Source organism: Diachasma alloeum, unplaced genomic scaffold (genome assembly GCF_001412515.2).
Source record: "Diachasma alloeum isolate Michigan unplaced genomic scaffold, Dall2.0 Dall_scaffold_00178, whole genome shotgun sequence".
NCBI classification, from domain to species: Eukaryota; Metazoa; Arthropoda; class Insecta; order Hymenoptera; family Braconidae; genus Diachasma; species Diachasma alloeum.
The window spans coordinates 2,127,630-2,145,191 of record NW_021680344.1 but is presented as its reverse complement, the minus strand read 5'-3'; the positions used below and the strand labels follow the sequence as shown (position 1 = coordinate 2,145,191).

At 39.0% G+C, this 17,562-nt stretch overlaps 2 protein-coding genes across 7 annotated transcripts in view; one reads left to right on the top strand and one right to left on the bottom strand.

The window, feature by feature from the left end:
* Positions 1–7,805, top strand: part of LOC107039468 (collagen alpha chain CG42342) — a 240,584-nt gene extending 232,779 nt beyond the window's left edge. For 4 of the 6 annotated variants that reach the window (XM_015259122.1, XM_015259130.1, XM_015259113.1 and 1 more), the window contains 3 exons: positions 3,240–3,374; positions 4,270–4,662; positions 7,213–7,299. In XM_015259122.1, the coding sequence (XP_015114608.1) occupies positions 3,240–3,374; positions 4,270–4,398 (264 nt within the window). In that variant the 3' untranslated portion in view covers positions 4,399–4,662; positions 7,213–7,299. Of the gene's footprint in view, positions 1–3,239; positions 3,375–4,269; positions 4,663–7,212 lie in introns of all 6 variants that reach the window. The other 2 variants (XM_015259095.1, XM_015259104.1) reach the window with 2 other exon arrangements.
* Positions 7,806–12,975: 5,170 nt separating this feature from the next.
* Positions 12,976–16,803, bottom strand: LOC107038902 (putative peptidyl-tRNA hydrolase PTRHD1). Its single transcript, XM_015258237.2, has 2 exons — positions 15,898–16,803; positions 12,976–13,191 (listed from the first exon to the last, which is right to left on the bottom strand). Exons 1-2 carry the CDS (start codon positions 16,081–16,083, stop codon positions 13,018–13,020), a joined length of 360 nt encoding a protein of 119 aa, XP_015113723.1. The 5' UTR covers positions 16,084–16,803; the 3' UTR covers positions 12,976–13,017.
* Positions 16,804–17,562: the final 759 nt, after the last annotated feature.

Genomic DNA, 17,562 nt, shown 5'->3' with positions numbered 1-17,562 from the left:
CCCCCCCCCCCCCTCCCTATGTCTCATTATTAAGTGCGTTGAATTGGCCCCAAAGCCGAGTTAGGCGAAAATTCATCGGCTCTTCATTATTATTTTGGGCTTATTATTATCTCAGGAGTGTTAATTAGTGTCTTGAGGAAGTTGTTGGGGGATAATTACATTTTTGGACTTTGTGAGGATGATGATGGACTCATCAATTGAATAGAGGCAGTGTATTTTTTATTTTATGAAGAACATAGAAGATGAAAGTACGAGAATGCAAGAGAAAAAAATTAATGCCATTTAAAAAAAAATAATAATCATGAATTAAAATTAGATATTTTTCAAGGGAATTAAATAAAACTCTATGACATATTTATCCATTTCAACAATATTATTGTTGGAAGTTAACAGACTCATATATTCATTTCAATGAAAATGTTGTAATTATATAAAATAAATGGTCAATTCCCCATTCTTGATGTCTTGATTTCCCATTCAATTGAAATACAGTTGGACTCATCTTGTGCAGTTGTATTTTAATAGAAATTTTTTCACATAATGAAACAAGGCACTTCTGACCAATATGAAAATTCATCGTAAGTATATTTCTCAAAAAAAAAATTTCAAAGTTTTGTTTATGTACAGAATTAGCAAGAATTCTCAACAATGCTCCCGAAAACTTTAATTTTTCAATTTCATCCTGATTAATCTTTTTCGCGTAGAGTTCACCATTAATTCAGTAGCGAAGCGGTAAAACGGTTCAAGTCGATTTTGACTACGGCCAGGTTTCAATGAATATTTCGAAATCTAAGGGAGATGGCAAAATTCTTGTCATGACCTTTTTTATAGCTCCCAATTCGCTCTACACAAAAGGTCATTACGAAAATTTCGTCATCTCACTTAGATTCAAAGATATTCCTCGAAAACTCAGCGCAGAGCTGAGTGGACTTCCAATCGTTGCAACGCTTCGCTACTGAATTACATCAAGAAAATCCAAAAATGTAATTTTCCTTGGGTATCCTCAAAACCTCAAAAAATCGGAAGAATGTCATAAGACCGTCTCCAACGCTCAATATCTCTTGACCAAATGGTGCGATTTGGATGATTCGCTTCTCACAGTGAAGCTTAAAAAAGTCCTGTTGTAAAAAGGAAAAAGAAAATCGATCTCGATATATCTAAAAAATCTCGAATAAGCGTAAACGTAAAACTGAAACCAAAGCGCCACTATACGTTAGGAGATGAGAAGGAGCGTGCTTAGCACGCGTGGTTGATGGCGTAATTTAAAAATAACAGAAAATGGGGTAATTCCACTCTACCATTCTCGAGTTATTGAAAATTGAAGGCAATTCCTTCTACCCGCCCTTCCCCTATCTGAAATCGTAATGATTAAAACACCGAGTATCTCAAGTCTAAACCTTTCTTAATATCTTGAAATCGACCGCTTTCCATCGCGTCGCAAAAAATATCTCTCATTCGTTCAATTTCGGGATTTGAGATACTAGTATGACGCACATTCGGGAAGATAAATATCCTCGACGTAGACACAAATGTCTCTTAAGAATATTCATCCAAAACCCCAAGCAGTGAAAAAAATCTTAATTTTTTTCAAACCAATATCATAATTTTCCACATTTCTCTCTATACTTTTGTTTATTTTTCGTGTCTGTCAAAGGTGAATTGTTAATCAGAGGGTAAATCCCATAATTGTTTATTTAATTTTGTGAAAGCTGCAGTAACTAAATTTTCTCGGTTAACAGAAATGTTGGTCGCAATCTTTCTGATAAGTATGAAATTTCGAAATGTCGGGAAATGGATGAAGATCCTTAATCTACGACACTCATAGATTCGAAAAAAATCTTGCAATAAAAAAGAAATTCTGGAATGAAAACTGTTTCCCTTATCTCGCAAATACTTGTTACAAAATTTATCGTCACATTCATCTTCCACAAATGCACAATCCTGTTCACATGAAAACGTAGTAATCAGCTGCAATACCTCAAGACCTTCAAAATTATCGAACATTTCCCGAATGTTTTGTTGCACAGCAACGAGAAGGATCAGTTTTGCAATAAAATCTGCGATCGTTGATATGCAGGAAAACTTGAGAGAAATATCCGATGAATTTTGACGGTCGAGAGGTATTCGGAGGACAATTTCCTCAATTCTGATTTTGGCCGATCAGGGTGCGGTGTTCGGGGTTACGGGACACATTTCACCAAAATGTGAGGAATATCTGTCAAATTCGTAGAAAAAAATTGACACGCTACAGCCGGGGAAATTATCAGTGTGAAACGTGTCACGTGACCCCGAATGCCGCACTCTGATTGGTCAAAATCAGAATCGAGGAAATTGTCGATGTAATTGTGTTCTGATTGGACCACGGGACGTCGAATTCCGCAATTCTATTGTTCGGAAGGGTGATGGGGCAAATAATCTCATTAATACAAGTCCATTATAATTAATATTTTCAATTCAAGAATGATCCCAGTCCATAATAAATAATTCCTCAAAAATGGTTAAAAAAAAATTGTGTTTATTGCCTTCGACGTGATAAACGTCTGCCAAAACAGTTACCATAAATGTCTTTAATCCATGATTTTTTTCATCCCCAAATACTTTCCCCAATGCAGTAACTTCAACTACATTAAACAATATAATTCCCCAAATTATTATTGTAATTGATCTTTATCCCGCGTTTTTATCGTCTCCCCAGCGACGCAAAAAAACAAAGCTAGATCGCTGCCACCAGCATTCGCCCAGAACAATGGGAGGGTAGCAACCCTTAGCCAACGTTATACCCCAAAACCCCTAAAAACACCCTCCTATTATTTCTCCCCTTCTCCCTCCTCCCCCCACACCCTGCCCCAGTGGACCTTTGCCAAGGGGTGAAACCTTTCGCGCAAAAACCACTGCTTTAATTAACGAGAAAATTAAATAAAAAAAAAAACGATGAAGCAGTAGAGCGAACAAAATTTCCAAAGACTCATCCTCCATTTCACCGAGTCTCTGAAATATTGTTCATGTAATTTAGGCTCACGACGAGACGAGAGCGCAATGCACTTGGAAAATTTTACTCTCACAATTTTTTTTTATTTATTTTTTTCTTCCATCACATTCAACTATTGCTTGGCCTAATTGCACGCGGTGAAGATCAAAGAAAATATATTTTTGTTCTGCTTTTTTTATTTTTAATGAGAAAATGGTCAAAGGTAGGACTGCAAAAAGTTGTTCATTTTTATTGTTGGTGGTTATTGCAGGGAGTGCCAGGTAAAAAGGGGAGGAAGGGAGACAAAGGGAGCAAAGGTGATCAGGGGGTGCCGGGACTGGATGCACCATGTCCACTGGGTGCTGATGGTTTGCCACTTGCCGGATGCGGTTGGCGAGCACTGCAGGTACATCTTTTTTTTTCGGGGGACTCTTTATGTCCTCAGGTTTTTGAGAGAAAGATATTTTTCTTGACGAAACATTTTGATGAACAAAACATTTTGATGATTTATTGGGAGGGAGAATTAAATTTTTTTTAATGAAGAATTATCGGATTAATCAAAGAATAGATTGACGAATTAATTTTTTTACTTTTTTGGAGGGCTTTTCCGAAAGCAAGAAATTCTATTTCTGATCTGATTGCTATTTGAAATCTCTAAAATACCAAAAATGCTAAAATACGAAAATTTTGCAATCGTAAAATTCAAAAATTTTATTTTTAGATAGAATGACAATGACAATGTGACGGAAACTCTATAACTTGGAACGAAATATTTTCCATTCAATTTTTCATTCTTGACATACCATGTTGATGATTTATTGAGAGAGAGAATTCAATTTTTAGGCGAAGAATTATGAGATTAATCACGGAAAAATACGAAAACGGGCGACGCCGCGCTCATTGAGCGAGTGATCGAGGGTTAATAATTATCCAAAATTTATTTTGTTAATTGAAATGACAGTCGATTTCACAACTGAATATTCTTCAGAAAAATATATTTCCCTCTCAGTATAACATATTCCCACACACGAATATAATTTCTCCAATGAATACGTTTAAGATTAACTGAAAACCCTAAAAAGAAAAAATTCAAGAGTTCAATGTAAATCACAATGAGGAAATCACGTGAAAAAGTTGACCTGCATGTTATATTTCAAAAGGGAATACTAATAGTGAATTGAAGAGTGGCAAAGGGTTCATTAACGCTTCTGACGTTTGAAAAAAAAAATTAATAAATCTAGCGTTTTTTTGGTGTATTTTCTGTGCTTTGTGGGGAAAAAAATGGGATATTTGGTTAACAGGACGTGATGAGCACACCGAATCCATCGAACGAGGGACCCGAGCCAGCTGAAACTGATTACGAGGAGCAGGAGGAGGAGGATTACGAGGAGGAATACACGGACCCCAGTGGCAATATGGCTGAGAAATAACAGCCCCAACCCAGCCAAACTAGACGTACACCGGTTTCACCCGTTTTCTGCATGGTCGAATATCAGAAGCAACTCAACAATCTATCTTAGTCCTTATTTTCAAACGTGCACAGACGTTTTAATGGAATGTACCGATACCTCTTGAACCCAACTACTGATGCTTTTATCGTTGTATCTGACGCTGTCTACCTAGAACTAACCGACCCATCCGGTAATTTTGGCTTATTCCGTAACTTGGGTGTTTGGGGTGTCAACTTGCATGTGGTGAGTGGATTTTATGGGAATTTAAGGTGCTTTTTTTTATTATTTTTTAAATTTTTATTGAGTGAAATCTAGGGGAGATTGATTTTTTTCAATTCACAGACGAACAAAAACCTAATGAATTCGCTGGGAGATTCTGCTGGATTTCTATTGGAAATTCTGGTTATTTTTTGCGAATGGGGTAAAAAATTCGCATCTTTATTGTGCATTTTTTCAATAGAAAATGTCCTCTTTTATAAAAAAAAAAAAATTGTAGAAATTCATCTTTCAGTACTACTTTTCGTATTGAGAAATTTTCTGTAGGAACATCAATTTTCTTGATTTTTTACTTTCTTTTGTTGACTGTTTTTTCTACTCTTTTTAGAAAATTCAAGCAAAAAAAGCTGGGAATATTGACCCGAAGAATTTTTATAGAAAGTATTCCGATAGAATAAGTTGTATAGAAGAGTAAAATCCTATTGATTGTCTCTGTAAGATATTTTCTATGAAACATTTCTATTGAAAAAAAAAGAAAAACTGTGGAATTTTCCAATGGAGTCAGACACACTAATAGAGTTTCCAATAGAAGTTGCACAGAAATGCAATGGAATTTTCACCCTTAATAAATCGATTAATAGTTTTCAAAGGGTGCAGAATATCGAAATGAAACAGTTTGTGATCCAAGAGATGATAAATTTCAATTTGCTGTGATTTTTCAAGGTCTGCAAGGGTAATCCAAGGGAAAGCGCAGATTTAGAAATCTTCAATTATTAAACTTGTTAACTGCATTGCATGAAAAAATGGTGAAATATTCGTGAATAATCAATCAAATCACATTGGGAAAACAATTTCTTTTTTTATTATTGCTTCAGTTCATTAGAGAAAATTGCAATTTTTCATTAATTTCGTGAATTTTTATCAATAAACAGGTTAATTTTTTAATTTTTTTAGAAAAATCAAAATGAAAAATCGAGTTTAGGAAATCAAAGTATCAATAATAACATCAGATATTTAAAATTTAAATTTGAACTCAAATTTCAACGAAAAAAATGGCGACAGCAATTTTTGTATCTTTGATTCTCAGTAAATTAGTTGATTAATCTTGTTAGCAACTCATATCTAAATTCTAATTATTAGAATTTTTATCCAGAATCCAAACACGTTCCATGAAAAATCTTTTCATGAAAAGAAAATTCTAGCCCACGAATTGAAATCTTGAGAAGTCAATTCTATTTCAGAGACTCTATCACTTGAATATTCTCAAATTAACTGAGTGAAAAGATAAAAATAACACAGGTGAGAGATACAGATTGAATGCCATGAAAAGATTTCACAAAGTCGAAATCCACTCTCTCCCACCGTTTATTCAAAAACGCTGGGAGCTTAACAGCTGACCGAATTTCGGGGGAGTTTTCAATATTTACAAATTCATGTTGTCTGAATAATTTAACGGTGGGAAACTGCAGTGTGGCTTGCAGTTCGGTATTCGAACTTGAGTTTATGCCGATGTTTCAAATGGAGACGTTGAATTTCGAAGCCAATAGGGAAACTCAACTTTCCATTTCGCGGATGGTTTGCAAAATTGTCTATCATATTTATATTCTGAATTTTCAAGAAAAAAATTCATTTTGAACTAAAAAAAATATATAATTGACAAAATTAATTTGTGAAGTTGTGAAATGAAATAATTCAACTGAATTTCAGGATTACTTTTCTATAAATATTTTTGAATCTACAAAAACTGCAATTTTCTTTAAAAAATCAACTTATTCTGTTTTACTTCTCTAATGAATTAAATGTACAAAATAGCGAATGATTTTTGCCATCCCAAAGATATAATTAAGACAATTTTATTCATTTTGTCTAAATACGACGGATGAGACTAAAATAACAAATGAAATTCATGAGTGCAGCAGTAAAGTAGAATAATTCAACTCAACTTCAAGATTATTTCTCAATAGAAGTCCCTGAATTAAACGGAGATAGAAAAACTTTCATAATTCATCATAAAATTTTTCCATCTCTTTTCTGAAACTCGCTTCTCAAATAAAATTTAAAAACTGCCATAAAATCAAGAAAAGAGTCCAGGAAATTCTTGAATGTGTTCGTAAAATCGAATAATTCAAACCAACTTCAAGATTATTCTTCGATAGAGGGATAAAAAAAAAAATATTCTCCAAAACCTGATCTCCAAATGAATTAGACATAGAAGTGAGTGAGGCGAAGTACTTTTGACTTTTTCTAAAATTTCAATGACTCATTGAATTTTAACGAAATGTAATAATTTATTCCCATGAAAAGTACAATTCCTTCCCTTTCGTGATGAGCCTATGAACCTAATGAACCTCAACTGATAAATTCATTCCCGATTGAACATTGAGAAAACAATTCAAGTGTCCATATTACCCCACCCTCCCCCTCAAACAAACCAGCACAAATAAATCTATTGGTATTAACTTTCGCCACTTCCAAAACCTCAATCCTAATCAAATAAATGTTCCTTCCCATAAACCAATATAAATGACTTTTTTACCCCAATGATACAATTAATAAAGCCTGAATATGACATTTCAGTCGAGAATATTACGCGAGTGGTTGCTCGAAGAGGAAGAGGAGCAGTTGGATAATAACGATGGAGTGTCAGTAATGCGTTCATCACGAGCCAATTGACGTCAATCAATTTATCTTCACACTCATCTCCAGTACACCGTAATCATCCCTCACCCCATCATGAAGAAAACGGGTGTCCAATCAACAGAGACAACAATTAAATGAAAAATATAATTCCCATTGAGACCCGAAACGAGTGAAAATAAAGTTCTTTTTTTTTAAAGTGAACTCTCAAAGGTTCTTGCCAGTAAGTGTTGTAAATAGATGTACTTACAAGTGCCAAGCACCGAAATAAGTGTGAGTGCGTCAGTCGTCCGTGTGTGTCAATGTAAATAATATAAAAATATTTATATATCGCCTCAATTTAACGACAAACACAAACAGATTTTTACGAAATTCATGCTTGTGGTAGTTTTAATAATCTATTTCACGCCGATTCAACTATTCTCGGGAGATATTATTAGTTATCGTTTGATTATTGTACGTCAATTGCCAATGCAAAATGACTTTTCATATTATTTATGTATTAAATATAATGAATCTCTATTATGCATCAATTTAATGTCTCGTATTATTACCTGAAATAATTATTCGCGGGGGGATGGGTCAATGATGATTAATGAGTCATTGATCTTGAGTGAGAATTTCAGAATGTTTGAATTAAATTGTGGTCGATCAGTTTTTGAACAGTTTCAATTTTCTTAAAATATTTCTGAATTACCTCCTTGGGGTAGGGCTTATTATATTATATTAATAATTTACATTGCCGATTGATGATGAATTAAATATTCAATAATATGGAACTGTAAATTTTCCATTAATTAAGAAAATAATTCTAATTTTGTAAAGGGATTTTCGATTAATAAAATAATTCGGAATTTGAATATTTAAATTGATGATTACTTAAATAATCAAAACAATAAGAATGATGTTCACTAAGGACTTCAAAATTTAACGGTAATTATGATTTATGAATATGGTTATCGCTGGTTTTAATAATCTATTTCACGTCGATTCAACTGTTCTTGGGAGATATTATTAAGGCCGTGGCTATTTGCACCGTGCGTGTCACACGCAGACATGAAATATCTATAAACACCAAACAACGCCTATTGCAGAATGTTCCTAAGGACTTTCTCAATCCCCTAAAAAATCACCAACCCCCTGGGACACGTACTTGAGGGTAGTAGGAGGGTAAAAAAGTAATTTTGCGATTTTCACAAAAGTGTCATGTCTTGGACTTTTTCAGGGGAAAAGTCGACTGTCGCCAAAATTGAATTTATTCGCCGAGTGAAAGTCGATTCCGACTCTTTAAGCAGCGGGCTATTCAGAACTATCAAAAGTAGGTGGAAAAAGTGAAAACTGAAACACAAATTTTGTGATTTTGCAATTTTCACACAAAAAAAAAATTTTTTAACGTGAAATATGTATTCGGAACTATCAAAAGTACGTGGAAAAAGTGAAAACTGAACTGCGTGTGACACGCCAAACCCCGGGATTCCCTGCGTGTGACACGCCTGCGTGTGACCCGCACGGTGCAAATAGCCACGGCCAAAAAAATGTTTTATTTCTGCATTTCTGGGACCAGTGAGGGGCGCAGCCCGGCGCCACCCGGCGGAAAAATTCGATTTTGGCGAAAGTCGACTTTCCCCCCGAAAAAAGCCTAAATATGGCACTGTGGCCTCGGGGGAAAAACAAAAAAATTTTTATTTCTGCATTTCTGGGACCAGTGAGGGGCGCAGCCCGGCGCCACCCGGCGGAAAAATTCGATTTGGGCGAAAGTCGACTTTCCCCCCGTAAAAAGCCTAAATATGGCACTGTGGCCTCGGGGGAAAAACAAAAAAATTTTTATTTCTGCATTTCTGGGACCAGTGAGGGGCGCAGCCCGGCGCCACCCGGCGGAAAAATTCGATTTGGGCGAAAGTCGACTTTCCCCCCGTAAAAAGCCTAAATATGGCACTGTGGCCTCGGGGGAAAAACAAAAAAATTTTTATTTCTGCATTTCTGGGACCAGTGAGGGGCGCAGCCCGGCGCCACCCGGCGGAAAAATTCGATTTGGGCGAAAGTCGACTTTCCCCCCGTAAAAAGCCTAAATATGGCACTGTGGCCTCGGGGGAAAAACAAAAAAATTTTTATTTCTGCATTTCTGGGACCAGTGAGGGGCGCAGCCCGGCGCCACCCGGCGGAAAAATTCGATTTGGGCGAAAGTCGACTTTCCCCCCGTAAAAAGCCTAAATATGGCACTGTGGCCTCGGGGGAAAAACAAAAAAATTTTTATTTCTGCATTTCTGGGACCAGTGAGGGGCGCAGCCCGGCGCCACCCGGCGGAAAAATTCGATTTGGGCGAAAGTCGACTTTCCCCCCGTAAAAAGCCTAAATATGGCACTGTGGCCTCGGGGGAAAAACAAAAAAATTTTTATTTCTGCATTTCTGGGACCAGTGAGGGGCGCAGCCCGGCGCCACCCGGCGGAAAAATTCGATTTGGGCGAAAGTCGACTTTCCCCCCGTAAAAAGCCTAAATATGGCACTGTGGCCTCGGGGGAAAAACAAAAAAATTTTTATTTCTGCATTTCTGGGACCAGTGAGGGGCGCAGCCCGGCGCCACCCGGCGGAAAAATTCGATTTGGGCGAAAGTCGACTTTCCCCCCGTAAAAAGCCTAAATATGGCACTGTGGCCTCGGGGGAAAAACAAAAAAATTTTTATTTCTGCATTTCTGGGACCAGTGAGGGGCGCAGCCCGGCGCCACCCGGCGGAAAAATTCGATTTGGGCGAAAGTCGACTTTCCCCCCGTAAAAAGCCTAAATATGGCACTGTGGCCTCGGGGGAAAAACAAAAAAATTTTTATTTCTGCATTTCTGGGACCAGTGAGGGGCGCAGCCCGGCGCCACCCGGCGGAAAAATTCGATTTGGGCGAAAGTCGACTTTCCCCCCGTAAAAAGCCTAAATATGGCACTGTGGCCTCGGGGGAAAAACAAAAAAATTTTTATTTCTGCATTTCTGGGACCAGTGAGGGGCGCAGCCCGGCGCCACCCGGCGGAAAAATTCGATTTGGGCGAAAGTCGACTTTCCCCCCGTAAAAAGCCTAAATATGGCACTGTGGCCTCGGGGGAAAAACAAAAAAATTTTTATTTCTGCATTTCTGGGACCAGTGAGGGGCGCAGCCCGGCGCCACCCGGCGGAAAAATTCGATTTGGGCGAAAGTCGACTTTCCCCCCGTAAAAAGCCTAAATATGGCACTGTGGCCTCGGGGGAAAAACAAAAAAATTTTTATTTCTGCATTTCTGGGACCAGTGAGGGGCGCAGCCCGGCGCCACCCGGCGGAAAAATTCGATTTGGGCGAAAGTCGACTTTCCCCCCGTAAAAAGCCTAAATATGGCACTGTGGCCTCGGGGGAAAAACAAAAAAATTTTTATTTCTGCATTTCTGGGACCAGTGAGGGGCGCAGCCCGGCGCCACCCGGCGGAAAAATTCGATTTGGGCGAAAGTCGACTTTCCCCCCGTAAAAAGCCTAAATATGGCACTGTGGCCTCGGGGGAAAAACAAAAAAATTTTTATTTCTGCATTTCTGGGACCAGTGAGGGGCGCAGCCCGGCGCCACCCGGCGGAAAAATTCGATTTGGGCGAAAGTCGACTTTCCCCCCGTAAAAAGCCTAAATATGGCACTGTGGCCTCGGGGGAAAAACAAAAAAATTTTTATTTCTGCATTTCTGGGACCAGTGAGGGGCGCAGCCCGGCGCCACCCGGCGGAAAAATTCGATTTGGGCGAAAGTCGACTTTCCCCCCGTAAAAAGCCTAAATATGGCACTGTGGCCTCGGGGGAAAAACAAAAAAATTTTTATTTCTGCATTTCTGGGACCAGTGAGGGGCGCAGCCCGGCGCCACCCGGCGGAAAAATTCGATTTGGGCGAAAGTCGACTTTCCCCCCGTAAAAAGCCTAAATATGGCACTGTGGCCTCGGGGGAAAAACAAAAAAATTTTTATTTCTGCATTTCTGGGACCAGTGAGGGGCGCAGCCCGGCGCCACCCGGCGGAAAAATTCGATTTGGGCGAAAGTCGACTTTCCCCCCGTAAAAAGCCTAAATATGGCACTGTGGCCTCGGGGGAAAAACAAAAAAATTTTTATTTCTGCATTTCTGGGACCAGTGAGGGGCGCAGCCCGGCGCCACCCGGCGGAAAAATTCGATTTGGGCGAAAGTCGACTTTCCCCCCGTAAAAAGCCTAAATATGGCACTGTGGCCTCGGGGGAAAAACAAAAAAATTTTTATTTCTGCATTTCTGGGACCAGTGAGGGGCGCAGCCCGGCGCCACCCGGCGGAAAAATTCGATTTGGGCGAAAGTCGACTTTCCCCCCGTAAAAAGCCTAAATATGGCACTGTGGCCTCGGGGGAAAAACAAAAAAATTTTTATTTCTGCATTTCTGGGACCAGTGAGGGGCGCAGCCCGGCGCCACCCGGCGGAAAAATTCGATTTGGGCGAAAGTCGACTTTCCCCCCGTAAAAAGCCTAAATATGGCACTGTGGCCTCGGGGGAAAAACAAAAAAATTTTTATTTCTGCATTTCTGGGACCAGTGAGGGGCGCAGCCCGGCGCCACCCGGCGGAAAAATTCGATTTGGGCGAAAGTCGACTTTCCCCCCGTAAAAAGCCTAAATATGGCACTGTGGCCTCGGGGGAAAAACAAAAAAATTTTTATTTCTGCATTTCTGGGACCAGTGAGGGGCGCAGCCCGGCGCCACCCGGCGGAAAAATTCGATTTGGGCGAAAGTCGACTTTCCCCCCGTAAAAAGCCTAAATATGGCACTGTGGCCTCGGGGGAAAAACAAAAAAATTTTTATTTCTGCATTTCTGGGACCAGTGAGGGGCGCAGCCCGGCGCCACCCGGCGGAAAAATTCGATTTGGGCGAAAGTCGACTTTCCCCCCGTAAAAAGCCTAAATATGGCACTGTGGCCTCGGGGGAAAAACAAAAAAATTTTTATTTCTGCATTTCTGGGACCAGTGAGGGGCGCAGCCCGGCGCCACCCGGCGGAAAAATTCGATTTGGGCGAAAGTCGACTTTCCCCCCGTAAAAAGCCTAAATATGGCACTGTGGCCTCGGGGGAAAAACAAAAAAATTTTTATTTCTGCATTTCTGGGACCAGTGAGGGGCGCAGCCCGGCGCCACCCGGCGGAAAAATTCGATTTGGGCGAAAGTCGACTTTCCCCCCGTAAAAAGCCTAAATATGGCACTGTGGCCTCGGGGGAAAAACAAAAAAATTTTTATTTCTGCATTTCTGGGACCAGTGAGGGGCGCAGCCCGGCGCCACCCGGCGGAAAAATTCGATTTGGGCGAAAGTCGACTTTCCCCCCGTAAAAAGCCTAAATATGGCACTGTGGCCTCGGGGGAAAAACAAAAAAATTTTTATTTCTGCATTTCTGGGACCAGTGAGGGGCGCAGCCCGGCGCCACCCGGCGGAAAAATTCGATTTGGGCGAAAGTCGACTTTCCCCCCGAAAAAAGCCTAAATATGGCACTTTGGCTCCTGGTGGAAAAAAAAAATTGGCCGTGGCTATTATTAATTATCGTTTGATTATTGTGCGTCAATTGCCAATACAAAATGACTTTTCATATTATGTATGTATTAAATATAATGAATCGCCATTATGCATCAATTTAATGTTTCATATTATTATCCGGAACACTAATTATTAGCTGGGGAATGGGTCGATAATGATTAATTAGGCATTGAGCTCGAGTGAGAATTTCAGAATGGTTTAATTAAATCGTGATCGATCAATTTTTGAACAGTTTAAATTTCTTAAAGTATTTCTGAATTACCTCCTTGGGGTAGGGCTTAACAACTACACACGTTGGAACGTTCTCAGGCTGTTCTATCCAGAGTTTATGGTCCACTTTGGATTCCTCCAGCTTCGAGTGCAGGTCATGGAGACTTTTATCATCTGGAGCCTGCAAAAAAGAGTTTTATTTTTTTTTACTGCGGGGATCTGTTTATTTTCAGAGGGATCAATAATAGGGGAGGGTGTGCCTGTACCGCTCAGCGGGTAATACCGCTCACCCGATTTTCTCCACAACCATCAACTTGAAAATTTCTTTCTGTTCCTGACCATGAAGAATTTGATGATAGGATGTGGTTGTCGGACAAATTTCACTTTATTTACCACTTTAAATATGAAAAAACACATAACGAAATTGTGAGGTCTTTACAGTGCAAAATTTGTGGACTTTTAATTAAGGTTTTTGATAGTTTCAGACGCTGAATTCTCATATTAAACTGTGGTTATTCGATTCGTGGTACTTTCACGCGTAATTTGAGACCAATTCGAACTCAAAACTCCACTCATGTCAATAATTATCAACAATTTTGTTGACGCCGAGCGGAGCCGGTAATACCGCTCATAGGATCGGCCACGTAGTTGCTCGACAGCACTAGCGTACAGGTTATAGGTTGCGGCGCGAGCGATACACGCAAAACCCTATGAGCGGCATTGGAATCGTGCCGAGCGGTATTACCCGATGGTGGGTAGTACCAATAGGCTCTCTCTTTTATTTTCAATCAATTTTGTGAATTCTAAGGAGAATTAGGCGTGTACACTTCGAGAATAACGAGTTCAATAGTTAAAGAAGTCTCACAAATACGTTTTTTATACTCAAGTTGAAATATAAAATATAAAACTGGCATTTCCCCTTAGGTGGGCGGTACAGGCACACCCTCCCCTACAGGGCAATTAATTTTCCACATCTCGTTCAATAATGGGTTATCTTGACGAATGGTGTGAGGAGAAAATGTCAAGATGTCTTCTTTATTTGGAATTTATATAAATAAAAAATGGATTTTGTCGGGTTGTCCTCGATTCAGACAGTATCGAAATAATTGTTATTGATGATTATTAGTCTCCAAATTTTTGGACATAAAAATCAATTTGGTTTTTCTGCAATAGTGATATTTGGTTTGAAAAATGTTTGATTGATGCAAAAAAGGGACTAAACAGGTACATTTCATATTCGTGACGTTTGTATAAATAATTCATGGAGAACTATTCTCTCTGAAATACATGCGCAAGTAAAAAAAATTCAAATAAGTCCTACCTCCACAAAAAATTTCATAATTACCAAATCTCGAACATCTTGGATTAAGGGTGAAATTCAAGTCTTCACTGGGCCTTGAGACTCACAGATTATGATATATATAGCGGAATATGGAAATAACTAGGAAAAATCGCGGACCCGATCGATTTTGCCCCTTATAACCACGAAAAACTTCATTTTTTCCTGTTTTTACCTTGAAAATGCTTCTTGCGCCGCAGTTTTCATACGATTTTAGGTTCTTTGCTTCCGAATGGAAGCCTTGATTTGAGCGATTTTCCAATTTTATAATTTTGATGGCAAATGACCTAGAATGTTATGACACGTGAAGAAGTGGTGTTTTTAGGGTCATGTCTGTATGAATGTGTGTGACAACTTGGGTTTTTCGTGATCAATGTTTAGAAAATTCAACATAAATACGGTGAAATTTGTCGATAAAAGTCTAAAATTTTGGTTCATGATAGCTATGATTAAACTTCACTTTGGTGGGCAGTTTCAGCCTGATCGTTCCAGTAGTTCCTGAGATATAACAACTCCTTTAAATTTCGTTTTTCCTCAATATCTCAAAATCTATTCCACCGATTTCAGTTTTTTTCAAAATACTCATGTCGATGGCCTCTATCCAGATCAATCAAAATATATATACCCGTTCAGACAAAACTTGAAGATATTGTCGTTTTTCCGTTTTTTCATAAAAATTCTTGTTTACAAGATAACTTGAAAAAAACGGAAATAGCGAGTTGAAATTTTGTAGGCTTCTAGCTTTTATAACATCAAAGGTTGGTGTTATGGATGGGCTCAATTGGCCGAGTGGTTCTCGAGATATTCTACCTTTTGTGTAAATATATTTCTTCGAATATCTCATGAACTACTGGACGGATTTCAATTCTTTTTTTTTCAGAATACTTCTATCGGTGGCCACTATCTAGATCAATCAAAATATGTATACCCGTCCATACGAAGAGTTAGGGATATTCCCGTTTTTTCGTTTATTAAATTTTTTCATTCTTGTACGCACGATATTTTGAGAAAAAATGAAAATAGCAAGGTGAAATTTAGTGTGATAAGCTCTTACAATATTGAAGATTCGTATTTTGGATAGGCGCAATTAGCCGAGCAGTTTCGGAGATATTTAAACTTTTGTATAAATCTATTTCATTAAAAGGTTGAATATCTTCCTGTAGACAGCCTGTAGCATGTGGTTACGGTTGTATGCCTGTCACAAGGACAGGGAATTGCTACGGATCCATTCGGAAACTTACTACCAATAGAATTGGCAGAAATTGGTAGAAAAATAGAAAAGGACTAATAACGCAAAAGTAAAGGTCACATGCCTTCTGTCGTATGGGCTTGAAACCCTCCTTGTTTTTTAAATATTCGTTACACTCCAAAGAATAAAAGAAAAAATCAGAACGTTTACTTCCGGAAGAAGATTGATGAACTAATTTTAAAAATTGCAATTTGACAAATTTTCTGATTAAAAACGCTTGAATCTCAACTGTGGTCTGTACCAAACTCAAAAAGATCATTAAATTTCCTTAAATCGAAGTTTAATTATGAAATCATTACCTCCAAGACCACTTTGTGCATATTATCCAAATCAGCTAAATAAGCCTGGGTATGTTCATCATTGTAGAACAAATGTGTGACAGCTGTGCAAGCGTGACATGCCTGAGCTATGACAGCCCCCACTGGCCACTGCATGGTCTTCATAAGATCCCCCCGAACAATCACGTACTGCACAATTCCGGACATTATCGCCAAAACAACAATAACAATCCCCACTATTGTCTCTAACGTCCTTTGTTTATTTTCTCTTCGAGGTTATGATGCGAAAAACACTGAATTTTTACCATCAAAAATTGAAATAAAAGCTTGGAACTTCAACTGTTGTATCACTGAGTCAAATGTCTCTCCAATTTTAACAGATTTATATCAATTTTTATCGTTATTCAATGGTTGTTATCCCTTTATTGCTGCGTGCCAAGTGTTTGTTTTCTGAACCGGCACATTTGTTTATGTTCCGAATCTATTTATCGACACTTGGACTTCATTCGCACGTTTCTATCTCCCGAGGATAACACGCGCACACAACAACGTTTACGGGGTGATACGAAAAACACTGAATTTTTATAATAAAAAATTGAAATAAAAGCTTGGAACTTCAATTGTTGTATCACTGAGTCAATTGTCCCTCCAATTTTTGACGGATTTATATCAATTTTTATCGTTAATCAATCGTTATTATCCCGCCATTGCTGCGTGCCAAGTGTTTGTGTTCTGAACCGGCAGGTTTATTTACATTCTGACTCTATTTATCAACAAGTGGACTCCAGTCGCACGTTTCTATCTCGCGAGGCTAACACGAAGCAGGCAACAACGTTTTACCCGATGTGAAGAAGTAATTATTTCCGCTTTAATCAGTAGAAGTTAACGAGACCGACACGAGTGACCGCGGCGGGGGGAGCCGTTCGTACTTTCGCAACTGTACACATCCACGGCTGTCCACAGTTTGTGAAAAATGTGAGAGAACAACTGTACCACATCTGTGCACGATCGTTGCAGACGGTCAAACAGTGTCGGTACAGTAGAAATTGCATTCGTTTTATTTGCAGTCGATATTAATTATGTATGGCGCCATGTGTCCCACTATACCACAAATGATCGTCAGAACAAGGTCCGCGATTCTACCGGGTGTCCACTGTTAATTACACGCATATGTATCCCATGTAGACTCTTTTGAATTAACACTGCGTACCGCAGTCTCATTTGAATTGAGACATCAATCTAATATCATTGAATGGTTTAATAAAATTGAAAATGCAAATAAACTCGCTGTGAATTTATATAATTTTATTTTGAATTGAAATCCCGAGTTGTAGTCTACAACTCTGGTTTCAATTGAAAACCAGAGTTGTAGACCAGAGTTGTAGCAGCGATGTCAGACAAGGGGTGCGTTTCGCAATCGAGATAGTCGCAGTAACAGTACTACAACCCTATCCAATTTTGCTTGACTGCAGCTACGATAGTTGATTCCGAAACGCACTCAAGATATGAATGTTTTTTTGGGCTCAAATGAAAGAGCGGGTCGAGAAATGACGTGCTGGGGCCTCTAAACATGACAAAAGTCTCTAAAGATGATGTCTGTTTTTATTGAAACTTGTTTCACTGTCGACACGGGTCGACACCCGTGGATGTGTACAGTTGTGTAAACGAACGCCCCCCCCCCCCCCC

Bases quoted from the DNA above. Each gene is read 5' to 3' on its own strand.
- LOC107038902 (XM_015258237.2), bottom strand. From the start codon at position 16,083: ATGTCCGGAATTGTGCAGTACGTGATTGTTCGGGGGGATCTTATGAAG. The intron at 13,192-15,897 runs GTAATGATTTCA...TCTTTTTTGCAG, and splicing joins TGCACAAAGTGGTCTTGGAG to GCTCCAGATGATAAAAGTCT.